At 51.0% G+C, this 13243-nt stretch overlaps 5 protein-coding genes across 5 annotated transcripts; 4 read left to right on the top strand and 1 right to left on the bottom strand.

Annotated features, from left to right (window-relative positions):
* Window positions 1-358: 358 nt before the first annotated feature.
* Window positions 359-1942, top strand: PFICI_07295 (uncharacterized protein; the record flags this gene model as incomplete). Its single annotated transcript, XM_007835876.1, has 4 exons — window positions 359-440; window positions 504-608; window positions 671-679; window positions 759-1942. The coding sequence occupies 4 exons, from the start codon at window positions 359-361 to the stop codon at window positions 1940-1942; spliced, it is 1380 nt and encodes a 459-aa protein (XP_007834067.1).
* Window positions 1943-2825: 883 nt separating this feature from the next.
* Window positions 2826-3725, bottom strand: PFICI_07294 (uncharacterized protein; the record flags this gene model as incomplete). The annotated part of the gene is made up of 1 exon (XM_007835875.1): window positions 2826-3725. One exon carries the CDS (start codon window positions 3723-3725, stop codon window positions 2826-2828), a length of 900 nt encoding a protein of 299 aa, XP_007834066.1.
* A 1516-nt stretch (window positions 3726-5241) lies between these two features.
* PFICI_07293 (Homoserine kinase) lies at window positions 5242-6465 on the top strand (the record flags this gene model as incomplete). The annotated part of the gene is made up of 3 exons (XM_007835874.1): window positions 5242-5662; window positions 5766-6064; window positions 6124-6465. 3 exons carry the CDS (start codon window positions 5242-5244, stop codon window positions 6463-6465), a joined length of 1062 nt encoding a protein of 353 aa, XP_007834065.1.
* Window positions 6466-7781: 1316 nt separating this feature from the next.
* PFICI_07292 (uncharacterized protein) lies at window positions 7782-9354 on the top strand (the record flags this gene model as incomplete). Its single annotated transcript, XM_007835873.1, has 2 exons — window positions 7782-8277; window positions 8342-9354. The coding sequence occupies 2 exons, from the start codon at window positions 7782-7784 to the stop codon at window positions 9352-9354; spliced, it is 1509 nt and encodes a 502-aa protein (XP_007834064.1).
* Window positions 9355-9852: 498 nt separating this feature from the next.
* PFICI_07291 (uncharacterized protein) lies at window positions 9853-12265 on the top strand (the record flags this gene model as incomplete). The annotated part of the gene is made up of 2 exons (XM_007835872.1): window positions 9853-11043; window positions 11096-12265. The coding sequence occupies 2 exons, from the start codon at window positions 9853-9855 to the stop codon at window positions 12263-12265; spliced, it is 2361 nt and encodes a 786-aa protein (XP_007834063.1).
* Window positions 12266-13243: the final 978 nt, after the last annotated feature.

The raw sequence follows: 13243 nt of genomic DNA, 5'->3' as shown, positions 1-13243 counted from the left end.
GGCACAACCTGATGTATCTCTAACTCACACACCATCAATCACTTCCCTTCTCGACACGCCTAACGTCTGCGTCGACCCAGTCTTCGGTCCACAACCATGCGCCTGACGTCGCGGCTGTGCAGCAAATCCCAATGCTGCCAGAAGAAATCAGGGCTTCTGCGAAATGGATTTCGGGGGGTTGAATGAGGCTCCAGCCTCTTGGTAAATCTTCAAGACTGCTCGCTCATCTGGTGACGGCCAAGGCTTTTTCTTCCTCTTTGTCTTTTCTTGGTTTTATTCTTCATTGCCCACTCTCAGGATAATCCACTCGTTTGTATCGCTCATTTTTTCTTCCTTTTCAATACTATAGTGTAGTATTATGTATTGGCGCTACTTGAGTATATGCGTGGCTAGTGTGCTGCCTCTAGTCTCGGCTGTTGACATTGATTGGAACGACGATTGTGAGTTGTGTGTTCCAATTTGATGCCAGGAAGTTATAGTGCTCACGATCGCGAAAAATACAGCATCAATCAAGGACGGCGCAGCACAGATTGCGTATGGTTTATTACAATATTATACCGGCAACAACACGGGAGACGTTCCCGGTAACTTGCCCGATCCGTACTACTGTGAGTTGATCCCATGAAGCAAAACTCTCCAAAGATCCATACTGACTGACTTTGCTTGATAGGGTGGGAAGGTAAGAACGACAATGCTCCCGAGTCTGGTGCTCGGTGCCTGGGAATTCAATGACGAGCGAAGCTAATAATGCGGTCCAGCCGGCGCATATTTTGGAACTCTGGTTGACTATTGGGCCTTTACGGGAGATGAACAATATGTCGACTTGACCTTCCAAGCGTTACAACACCAAGTGGGCGACGATGGCGATTTCATGCCCGAAAACCAGACCCTGACCGAGGGTAACGATGACCAAGGCTTCTGGGCCTTGTCCGCCATGACAGCAGCAGAAATGGGTTTCCAGAACCCCGGTGCAGATGGGGTGCAATGGCTCGCAGCGGCGCAGGCCGTCTTCAACGAGTATGTATGGCGCTGGGACAACTCCACATGCGGCGGTGGCCTCAGATGGCAGATCTATACATTCAACAACGGTTACAACTACAAGAACAGTGTTTCGAACGGTTGTTTCTTCAACATTGCTGCGCGATTGGCCCGCTACACGGGTAACACGACGTACGCCGACTGGGCCGAGACAGTCTATGACTGGATGGAGACGGTCGGTTTCATCGACGACGAGTATAACATCTACGACGGTGCGTCCGACGATGAGGGCTGTGTTAGCATTGACCAGGCACAATGGACATACAATGCTGGCATTTTCATGGAGGGATCCGCTGCCATGTGGAATTATACAAACGGCACGTCGGACAAGTGGGAACAGCGCACGACGGGTATTGTCAACCGCACAGCAACATACTTCTTCAACGAAAGCGTCATGTACGAGCCGCCCTGCGAACCGCAAAGTAACTGCGCCACGGACAGTTTCTCCTTCAAGGCGTACTTGGTACGCTGGATGGCAAAGACCACCCAGCTCATGTCCTCAACCTACGACACCATCTACCCGCTGCTAGAGGCCTCGGCGCAGGGTGCTGCGAAACAATGCGACGGCACGGGGGAGGGCACAGCAGGCCGGACGCTCTCCGGATACGCATGTGGACAGCACTGGACATGGGGAGCCCAGAACGACGGAACGAGTGGTGTCGGACAGCAAATGTCGGCCCTGTCAGCCGTGTTCTACACCCTACTCGATGGTGCGCCGACACCGTACACATCCGTGACGGGTGGTACATCGACTGGCGACAGCAGTGGAGGAACCGCGAAATCGGAAAGTGACGTGAGAGGAACCAAGCCAATAACCACTGGTGACAAGGTCGGTGCCGGCATATTGACGGCGCTGGTCCTGGGCGGACTAGTTGGTGGTGTCTGTTTCTTGATATTGACGTAGACTTGATGGATTGTCTACTTTTGTCGTTCTTTTTTAAACCGGAGTTCAGAGGTACACAGGATCGGCCAGGATTCAAGGCATAGTCCCATGAGGATCCAAAAGGGTAAAGGCGTCTCTTTTATTCCAATTTCTTGTGCGATACCATAATGCATCTTACAGGAAGATCAATTCCATGTTCAAAACCATATGAGCTTTGGGTAACAAAATTGTGATGACTACGATGAGTTTCAACATACGTGATCTAGCTGAACCTGTGGACAAAGGTGGTTCGTGTTATATAAGTGTGGAAACAAATATAGTTTTGGATCCTTCTGTCTGATATTAAATTCAGTAGATTTTCGCCTTCCTGAACTCCTATTTTGTTCTTTCTCCCTCTCTTTCATCACTAGAGGCCTTTCCTTGATGGACTGCGGCCAAAGACGGCTTATTTTGTTTTCTGTTAAAATTAGCTTTCGAGGATTTCATCCAAACGTATTGTTCTTCACCCCGTCTCTTATACTCAGTGGATGAGATGTCAACCATTGACACGGGACTGTTTTTAATGCTTGGCCTGAGGAACAGGAAATGTTTCTAGCCTGAGACGCAGACGAGCTTTACTCGGGACACGCAAAGCAATGGTTGGTTCAGATGATGCCCCGCAAGGACAGGTATTCATAGGGATCAAGATGAATGGATAATATTGTCGATCAATTGTATTCTGCGTAACAAGAAAAGTCCCTACAGGCCAATTCCCGTAGGTACCTAAGTGATTTCCCTTCTATATAGTACAACGCATTCCACCATGGCAGAGGCCGTAGAGCGAGTAAATTAACCACTTCAAAAAAAAGAAGAAAATTGTTTTGTTTCTTGGTGATATATAAACGCCTTGAAAACCTGAGTTTCCTTACTGTTCCCTCTTGAGTTCGTACATGATATCTGTCCGCACAGTATACTTGATACCCGCCTTGACATCATCACCAGAGTGGTATAATCGCTTGTGCTGGAAAATGAGTACTCGGCCTGCTTTCGGGTCTACATCCAGCTTGCGCTTCTCATCCGACGACAAAAACGATGTTGCGCCTCCCTCCAGCTCGGCCTCGTCACCGACTTCAGCCTTGGAGTCGTTCAAGTACAAGTGTAGGGTAAAGTGCGTCTGCAAAATGGTCTTGTCGTCTTTTTGCTCCCCATACGGGCCGTCGCAGTGCGGTCGAAAGAACTGACCGGGGCCGTACTTGAGGAAGCGCATCCTCTTATTGAGCCGGTGAAATTCCCAGTCGAGATGCGGCTTCCAGCTCGGCTTGGTGTAACCCAGGAGCTGCGACTCGTTGAAGCGAGCCAGCCTCTCCTGGATCCCGGGCACCCGCTCCATGCGCGCCCACAGCCGGTCGACAATCTCCTGCTGGTCCCAAATGATCCTCTCGCTGTTGCGGTAGTCGGGGACGAGGACCTCGAAGCCGCCGCCGGCGTTGACCAGGGCCGGTCGCCAGGGGTCGCCGTCGGCGCCCTTGTCTTTTTCTAGCACGCTTTCTTCGGCCAACTGGATCAGTTTGGCGCATTCAGATGGGCTGAGGACATTGTCTAATACTACTGCGTATCCACCGTCGAATTCGGGCAATACGGTCTCCTTGAAATTGATGGCCTTGAGAGTAATAGGCTGTGCATCGTAGGGCTGTGATTTGAGATAGTCTGAGGGAATGTCCACGTCTTTTGACTCGTAGGATGTCTGGACGAGATCACCATGCCCGCGATTGCGGCCCCTTGACGAGGAGCCTACACGGGCTGCAGCTGCTGCACGAGCCGACATGGTGGCGGTAGTAGTGGAGAGTTGGCGGGCTAAGAAAAAGTTGAGATGTAAATGAGTTCTTGGATATTGGGACGTAGTGACTTTATGATGATTACGATTATATGATGGGGTGCGAACTGCGATATTCGAGTGGCAGGACTTATAAGTCTTTCCCCAAGTCAGCCGCCCGCCCGTCTTTCCAGTTCGGCTCTGTCGACGGGTGCCTAGAGGAAAGCCCAACAGGGGCTGAGCTTGGTAGCGTATTATAATAGGCCGCAGCATTTTTGACAGATTGGATTTTGCATTCTCAAGATCAAAGCAATGAAACTAGTATTATCATTGTACTATAGTAGCTCGAATTCTTTCAGCGGTATCCATGGATGCACCGTCGACTAGCGACGAAATTGTTGTTGTTATCGTGGCATCTGGATATGGTGGTCGAGTTTCCTGAGTCCTCGGACCAAATTCAGCTGTGGTGAGTCAGAACTGTCAGACTTGTCCTCTTGTTAGGCAGGGCGAAGCGGCCGCTGGTGGTAGATGTGTTGGCTTAGCACTCCACCCTGTGTAACGACGCCAGATTTCAGTCAGCCTGGTCATGGCATTCAATGACGGAAATCTGTCAAGAAATTGATACTTGGTCGAGGCAAGGTGAGGTCTTGAGGGAGACCGAATAAGTCTAGATGCTAGCCATCACGGCGCCCACCACCCCTACAGATAAGATTTGTAAAAATCGCCCATGAATGGTTTTCATGGCTGATAAGCCTTGCCTCGTGGAGGAGCAAATATTATACAAAAGTTCGCTTTCATGTTATGAAATGCTAATGATATGTCTTCAATGTCGTCCTGTCCCAAATGCATACGTGTTGACTGCGCCTTTGCCCGACGTCTATCTGCCTTCCTTGATAACGAACCCACTAAACAGACCTCGGTGTAATATAGGTAGCCACCACTGCTCCGACAGAATATGTGAGCAAATGTATTATAGAAATGCCTGTAACTTTCTAAGAAGATGGGGGTGACACCAGGCCAGGGGTATCTAGGTGCGATTGTATTCATAAATCCAATGAGAAGTATCGCGATTGAACGTTTAGGGCAATTTACCCCGCATCAACCTCCACTGGGTAGCACATGGTAAGGTATGGAGAGACCTGTAAGATGTATGATATGATTTGGTTATTTGGTTCAAAGACTTGTGATATACTGTTACAATGATTCGCATCCAAGAGATGCCCACGCAATCTGATATTGCAACCATGCAAAAAACAAAAAAGTCAAAGTTGTGAATACCCCGTACTTTGAGCATGTCCCTGTCTAGACCCTTGAGACCACATCGAATGTTTAAGCCCCACCCTCCGTCATCGGGGGCACGCTCAAAATTCTGATGAATCAGGCACAGTTTGGGACTAGAGTCACTAACACCCACCCTTGACTTTCACACAATTGGCAATTCAAGCAGAAGGATTGCGGCGGGAAAAGTGCCAATAGGAAATAAGGGAAAGAAGAAGAAAAGAAAGTCACGACTGTCTCTCTTACTGGCATGGAGTCCTTCACCATCAGAACGCCGTGCTCGTCGGCCAACATCGGCCCCGGATTCGATGTCATCGGCCTGGCCTTGTCCATCTACCTCGAGCTCAAGGTCACCATTGACCGCACCAAGACCTCTTCCCAGGAGCCTCTGAACTGCCGCATCACCTACGAGGGACAGGGCGAGGAGTCGGGCGAGGTGCCCCTGGACCCCTCGGCCAACCTCATCACCCGCGTCGCCCTCTATGTCCTGAGATGCCACGGCCAGCGGGCATTCCCGGTGGAGACGCACGTCCACATCAAGAACCCTATTCCCCTGGGACGAGGACTGGGCTCTTCGGGAGCTGCTGTCGTGGCTGGTGTCATGCTCGGCAAGGAGGTCGGTGGACTTGACCTGAGCCTGGACAGGCTGTTTGACTTCTGCCTAATGATCGGTAAGTCATCTTGGTTTCATGTCATGCCACTATGAACGAGAAAGAGAGCCAATCTCGTTGCCTGGCACCGTATAAGACGAAATGTCATTGACACAATGGACAGAGCGTCACCCGGACAATGTTGGAGCTGCTCTCTTTGGAGGCTTTGTTGGTACCTACCTGAAGCCCCTCACCCCCGAGGACGTGGCTCGGGTGGAAATCCCGTTGAGCGAAGTGCTTCCGGCCCCGGCTGGCGGTGTGGATACCGGCGAGAGTCCGCCAGAGCCGCCGTTCGGCATCGGCCACCACATCAAGTTCCCATGGGGCAAGGAGATCAAGGCCGTTGCCATTATCCCCGAGTTCCAGGTGCCCACAGCAAAGGCACGTGAGGTCCTGCCTACGCATTACTCGAGACAGGATGTGGTATGTTGCCCTCAACTAGAAAAGAACTTTTGAGATTATATCAACTCACCAACTCATAGACTTTCAATCTGCAACGTATTGCTCTTCTGCCCGTGGCTCTGGGCCAGTCGCCACCAGACCCGGAACTGATCTACCTGGCCATGCAGGATAAGCTGCACCAGCAATACCGCTCGACACTCATCCCCGGACTCCAGGATATTGTAGCATCAATGTCGCCCAAGACGCAGCCTGGTCTGCTGGGCGTCTGCCTCTCCGGCGCTGGCCCGACCATCCTCGCCCTGGCGACGAGCAACTTTGAGGAGATTGCCAACCGCATCATCGCCCGGTTCTCGCAGGAGAACATTGTGTGCCGATGGCTGCTGCTGGAGCCCGCCGAGGGCACCAAGACAATCAGGGATTAGAAAGAAAAAGAGAAAAAAATTCGATACCCAATAAGCGTCAATCTGATATGTACGTGCTGCTCGTCTGATCGTTGTAGAGACTGTTTGTTTGTGTACTTTCATGTCGTCGCTCGCCCAAAATGCTAGCTCAGTGGTACACATATCAAACTTATCTGTAATTGATATCTATCTGCCATATACCTACCATATATCTGCTATTTTCTTTTAACCATAATGTTTTATTACCTTTCCGAAACTTCACATCACATGTGTCTTCAAACTTGTACATACCGTATTCAAATCAGATGATTGTTTCATTATTTTTCTCTCCCCTCCTCTCTTGGGGAAATACTGCTTTATGGCGTTGCATCACAAAGTATTCATATTCGCACGTGTTGGATCCAATTGATATAGGGGGCGTACTAGTCCTCTCCAGCCAATGACCTATTACCAGGACTTGTCCCTCGGTATGTGTCATGCTTAGACGAGCCGAGATAGAGTCTCATACTAATTGCATGGTCAAAAGCACCTGTCAAAGATGGTCATGTTTTTCCGTGGCCAAGTCCGTTTCGGGTCACTCTTTTTCCGGGTGCCCGTACATCGTGCATTGGTGCAATGCTACCCTCAATGTGACAATCGTGATTCGTATTTATGATTAAAAAGAAAATGCAACAGATCTTTTTGTCAGCGGGGGTTTATTCAGGTCAAGCCGTTGCCAAGCCAAATAGAGGGCTGGCGGAGCAGCGGACGGGAAATTAGCATGTGACGCTGGATCTCACGATCCCTGTCCCACATCGTTAGCACAGGGCCGATCCCCATGTTGTTCCCAAGAATACCAACGCTCAAAGTGGATGGGAGTTCGCCTGTCAAGTCAAGACCGAAAATCGTCGCCCCTTTGGGATCTTGGAAGTTTTGCCGAGCCAGTGTTTTGACAAAAGCAGTCGTGTGAGCAGACTGAGCATTGTCTGGTAGGACAAATTTAGGCTTTCGAATGGGTACCGATGCGGGTTGTGCTTCGATGATCTGGATCTCGCCTACGTATTCGGATTCCTGACCGGCATGGCATACAGTCTCTTGGGTATTGATCCTGGCAATGGCCATGCGGCATGCCCAGCGAATGCTACTCTTCGGTATGGCGGAACGTGGGGTTGCGGATTGTGAAGAAGAATGGTGCCAGACACATGGAAAGGAGGTCTACCTACATATGAAGGGGATCATGTCGAGAATCCTGATGAGGAGATCTGGCTGCCTCTCTTGATTCCTCACGGACTTTAAGCCGGACCAACCAGCAGCACTCCTCCAGCTGTGGCGGCATAGTCGCTTCCCAGTCACTCATTATGGCTCCTTACCATGTAAAGACCATTGCTTTCTTGGCTTCCTTTATCGCTGCTACCGCCGCTTCCGAAACGTGCGACCAGGTCGCCAGCCTGTATCCGAATATCACCATTGACCAACCGCTATCCCTCGAGTATACGGAGGCGCAAACCGAATATTGGTCAACGGCTTGCGGAGACCTCAAGCCAGCCTGTATACTGACGCCCCAAACGACTGAAGAGGTTGCTCAGATCGTTCAGGTATTGCTCACCAACAACGAGACTTTTGCCATCAAGTCTGGTGGCCATAACCCGAACAACTACTTTGCTAGTGTCGATGGCGGCCCTCTGATCTCAACAAAGCTTCTCAATGAGGTTGTGCTGGACAATGCTACCGAGACTGTCAGAGTTGGCCCAGGAAACCGCTGGGATGATATCTCGGCCGCATTGGATGGCACCGGGTATACAGCTGTGGGAGGCCGCATAGGCAATGTAGGCGTTGGAGGCTATCTGCTTGGAGGTCAGTAATTATATTCATGGATGCTTGTCCGCTTGGAATAAAATCACTAACTGAAACTTGATAGCCGGCTTGAGCTTTATGAGCACTGAATACGGATGGGCAGCGAACAATATTGTCGAGTATACACTCGTCCTGGCCAATGCTACTGTTCTCACTGTTACAGAGGATACCTACCCGGACATCTTCTTGGCACTAAAGGGAAGCGGAAGTATTTATGGAATTGTGACCTCCTTTGTGCTCAAGGCACACCAGCAAGGCCAGGTATGGGGCGGCAATCTGTGGTTCGATGCAAACTCGGATACCACTCCCAAGCTTCTGGCTGCGCTTCGCGACTTCACCGAATACTACCCGGACGAGAAAGCCGGTATCATCCTCACCGCGGAGCGGACTCTGGGCACGATCCTCGACATTTGGATTTTGTTCCTGTACTACAACGGGCCAGAGCCTCCGGTTGGCGTGTTTGACAACTTTACTGCCATCGCCCACACTATTGACACGACAAAGACGCAGAGCATGAACGAGCTGGTGAGCGGCAACAACTGGGCCGTGGTTAAGGGCAGCGTCTACACCATCGGCACCGAGTCGACGCCGCTGCCTAGCGAGGCCAATGGGGCCGAGGTCCTGGGCGCCTACTATGACACCTGGGTCAACGTGAGCAACTCGGCCGCCTTGGTGCCCGGACTGATTGCCAGCATTGCATTCCAGCCACTGCCCAAGCGTATTGCTCAGATTGCACGAGCCAATGGTGGCGACATGCTGGACTTTGACGATGATGTTGACCGTATCATCATGGAGCTGGACTACAGTTTCCTGTTCAATGACCAGTATCCCACCATAGACCAGACCATGCAGGACACTTACAATGGTCTAAAGGCGGACGTGGAACAGTTCCAGGCGGCCGGGAAGCTAGAATCAGATGTCTACCTGCCTCTCTTCATGAACGATGGTTTCTATAGACAGGACTATTTCGGTCGTCTTAGAAGTGAGAAGCAGGATTTGGCCAAAAGCGTGCGGGCTCAGTTGGATCCCGAAGGGTTGTGGAGGGATAGGACGGGCGGCTTCAAGATTCTGGAATAGATTGCAACTGGCACTGGGAAGTGACTGAATTCTTCATGCCTGGATAAGTCTTGTGACTCACACTTGTGTATAGACGCAGGGAAGTGAATCTAGAGTGTTGTAGCAAAAAAAAGGAACTTAAAGAAAGGAGTACATCGACATAAGACATGTATGCACGTGAATAGTACATACATATGCGCCAATCGCTAATAAGTAGCCTCTAAACGAGATGAGCTTTGGCGCTTTTCTCCGCTCGGCTTAGTGAGGGGACCCCCTGTCGCCAACTCTAATCGCACTGAAAGTCAACGTCTTGGAGGGGTCAAGGGGGTTCAGGCTGTTCGAATTGACAACTGGCTATAACTCGAACATTTTGGGCACCTGACGACGAGGTTATTGCAGCATCACGCAGCCGCCATCCTACGAGGGAAACCTGCTGCTCTTTTACTCAGGGTTTCTGGCGATCTGCATATATCTTGAATTTTCCTCCAAAACAGACAACGGCCTATACTCGCGCGCCTGATGAATTTCCTCAAATCGGCAGTGGCGTCCGCCATTGCCCAGGGACCGCCGTTCCCTTACACCTTTGGCGATCGGGTTGACGCCGATGCCTCCATCTGGACGCTCTACAATGGCACGCGCCGTGAAGATGGCAGCAACTGCAGCATCTTTGCCTTTGAGATCAATCCCTCGACCAAATCCCGACTCCCGCTTGCCAAGAACGCGCTCAAGAAGCTGCGCACCATGCGCCACCCCGGCGTCATCAAGATCCTGGACACGGTCGAGACAGAGACATATATCTACATGGCGACGGAGCGCGTCGTCCCGCTACGGTGGCACGTCAAGAGAAAGAGTTTGAGCCAGGAGACCATCAAGTGGGGATTGTACAGCATCGCGCGTACTGTCAAGTTCATCAACGACGAGGGCGCCAGCATACACGGCAACCTCAAAGTCGCAAGCGTCTACACCTCCGAGAGCGGCGAGTGGAAGCTCGGCGGCTTCGATGTCCTCAGTAACGTCAAGGACGACGATGCCGTCATCTACACATTCGGCAGTCTGGTGCCTGACAATGGTCGGTATACGCCGCCCGAGCTGGCGCGCAACGGCTGGGATGCCATCAAGAGGAGCCCGCACTCGGCCGTCGATTCATACATGTTTGGCGCATTCATCTCCGAAACTTTCAATGGTGATTTTCTGGGATCGGACCAAGCAGGCCAGACAAAAGGCATCCCTCCTACCATGCACACGAGTTACAAGAGGCTAGTCAACGCAAACCCCAAGGCAAGGATAACAGTGGGCGCGTTCCTGGAGATGGGGAAACGCACAGGGGCATTCTTTGACTCACCGCTCATCAAGTTGACAGAGGGCGTGGATAACCTCGGGATGAAATCTGAGGAGGAGAGGGAACAATTCTTGGACGATCTCGACTCGCTGTCCGACGACTTTCCAGAAGACTTTTTCAAGATGAAGGTTTTGCCAGAGCTGCTCAAGTCTGTGGAATTCGGTGGAGGAGGACCGAAGGCTTTTGGGGTAGTCATGAAGATTGCCACAAAACTCTCCAGCGACGACTTTGAGGCCAAGGTGCAGCCTGTGGTCATCAGGCTCTTTGGAAACCCCGACAGAGCCATTCGAGTCTGCTTGTTGGACAATCTACCAGTCATGATTGATAGACTGCCCCAAAGAGTGGTCAATGACAAGATCTTCCCCAATATTGTAAGTTCATCGAGTTGTTGGTTTCTCTGAACATTGCTAATTGTGATTATAGGTAACTGGCTTTACAGATATGGCGCCAGTCGTCCGGGAACAGACCCTCAAGTCGGTATTGGTCATTATTGGCAAGCTTTCAGACAGAGTCATTAATGGCGAGCTGCTCAAGTACCTTGCCAAAACGGCAAATGACGAGCAACCTGGCATCAGAACCAACACTACCATTTGCCTTGGAAAGATTGCCAAGAACCTCGGAACTTCAACCAGGAGCAAAGTCCTCATTGCCGCATTTACGCGCTCACTACGCGATCCATTCGTACATGCCCGCAACGCTTCTCTCATGGCCTTGGCAGCCACTTCGGAGCACTTTACCGAAGAGGATTGCGCTTCAAAGGTCATGCCAGCCATTTGCCCTTCCCTGATCGACAAGGAGAAGATGATTCGGGACCAAGCGCTCAAGACACTTGATGTATACATGAACAAGATCAAGAAAGCCGCCGCAAGCATGCCCGACACGGTTTTGCCTCCGCAGCCTGCCAGCGAGGGTGCTGGTCCTCGCATGAGCACGCCTCAAGCGAGCGAGGCTTCTTCGTGGACTGGTTGGGCCATTTCGTCCTTTACTAACAAATTATCGACTGCCGCTGGAGAGATTGAGCCGTCGGCAAGTAACGGCACCAACACTCCCACCGCCAGAGTCACTTCCCCGACTCCTGGAGCAAACCGCCTCGTACCATCCACTTCCTCGGCATCCACCCTACATCGACAGGCAGTCTCGCCACGCCCCTCGACATCGCTATCTCGTACCTCCTCGACATCAAATGCGGAAGCCTACTTCAAGGATCCGGAGCCTGTTGACGAAGATACCGGGGACGCATGGGGTGATATGGGCGACATGGACGACGGTGATGCCTGGGGAGACGACACAGCGGATACAACACCTGCCTCGTTTACTGCGGCCGCATCAAAGCCTGTCAAGAAGGACGTGTCATCGCCTGCACCCTTTGATGATGGATCGGAGCCTGATTTCGCCGGATGGCTGGCTGCCCAGGCAAACAAGAAGACGGGCGCAAAGGCTTTGCCAAAGGGCTTGACCAAGGCAAACAGCACAGGCACGGTCAAGAAAGTTAGCAGCGTTGCAAGCAGCAAACCAAAGCCCGTCGTAGCCAAGAAGCTCGATATGAAGCCCAAGGAAACAGAGGACGATGACGGATGGGGCGACGGCTGGTAGAATGGCGCAGCAATCTTGGGAAGCAAATTTTTACTCTTCATCTGTCGATGAAGAGATTCTTGATCTATTCATACAGGTTACGGGCATGGCAAGGCGTTTGGAGTATTCTGCGGCAATACCATTCTTGGTATGTTACCAACATCGAATCGATACATATAATAGACATAATCAAACAAAAAATCTCAATTGTCAAGGAAGCTCTTTTGCGTCAAGAGATTAGCCATGTAGCAAGGATAGTCGTGCATGCTTAAGCTGAGTTACTTCTCGTAATCTCGTGGTGGCTTTTTGACGTCTTGTGAGCACCTACGGCATCATCAAGGATACATCAGCAACACTGCTACAGACCAGAATTGTGTTCACCCAGGAGGATAGGAGTCTATTTGACATGAAGTACGAAGCGAGGATACTAACGTCAGATGTCCTGCTCGGGTCATTCAGCGTTCGTATATCAAAACCATCCAACTCGGGAGAGTTTGACTAATCCAAGGTGGATTCCGCATGTTTTGAAACGATCGGCAATTGCTATCAGGAGCATATTTTTTTTCCCTTTGGTGCCTGATTGCAGAATTCGACGGGGAAGTGGAAAAGAAATAGTGTTCTTCTCTGAGGCTCCTCTGAAAAGTCATCTGCTGTTGACTGTCTAAAAGGCAAGGCTATTGCCTTCATAAATGTCCGTCCATTAGGCATATATTATAATCGCATATGCCGCTGCAGCAACTATACTCATCGTGGAGGCAGCTGTCTATTTTATGAACATTTTGAGAAGAGTGAAGTAGGACGGGGTGGGTTGTGGGGGGAACTTACAGCCTGATCTGATACAGCCTACCTTCCTGGTTGGTACCCCATCCAAGGGAAGTGTACTATTGGGTGGTGTCTTCTGGAAGATATCTGTACTGTTAAAGTGCAAGGGCTGACTTGCCACCGCCATGGCCATGGCAGCCAGAATGACGGCGAGGACGGCAAGGATGGCGCCAAAGA

This window comes from Pestalotiopsis fici (genome assembly GCF_000516985.1).
Source record: "Pestalotiopsis fici W106-1 unplaced genomic scaffold PFICI_Scf_4, whole genome shotgun sequence".
Classification (NCBI taxonomy): domain Eukaryota; kingdom Fungi; phylum Ascomycota; class Sordariomycetes; order Amphisphaeriales; family Sporocadaceae; genus Pestalotiopsis; species Pestalotiopsis fici.
The sequence above is the reverse complement of the archived record's forward strand: the minus strand, read 5'-3'. Positions and strand labels throughout refer to the sequence as shown.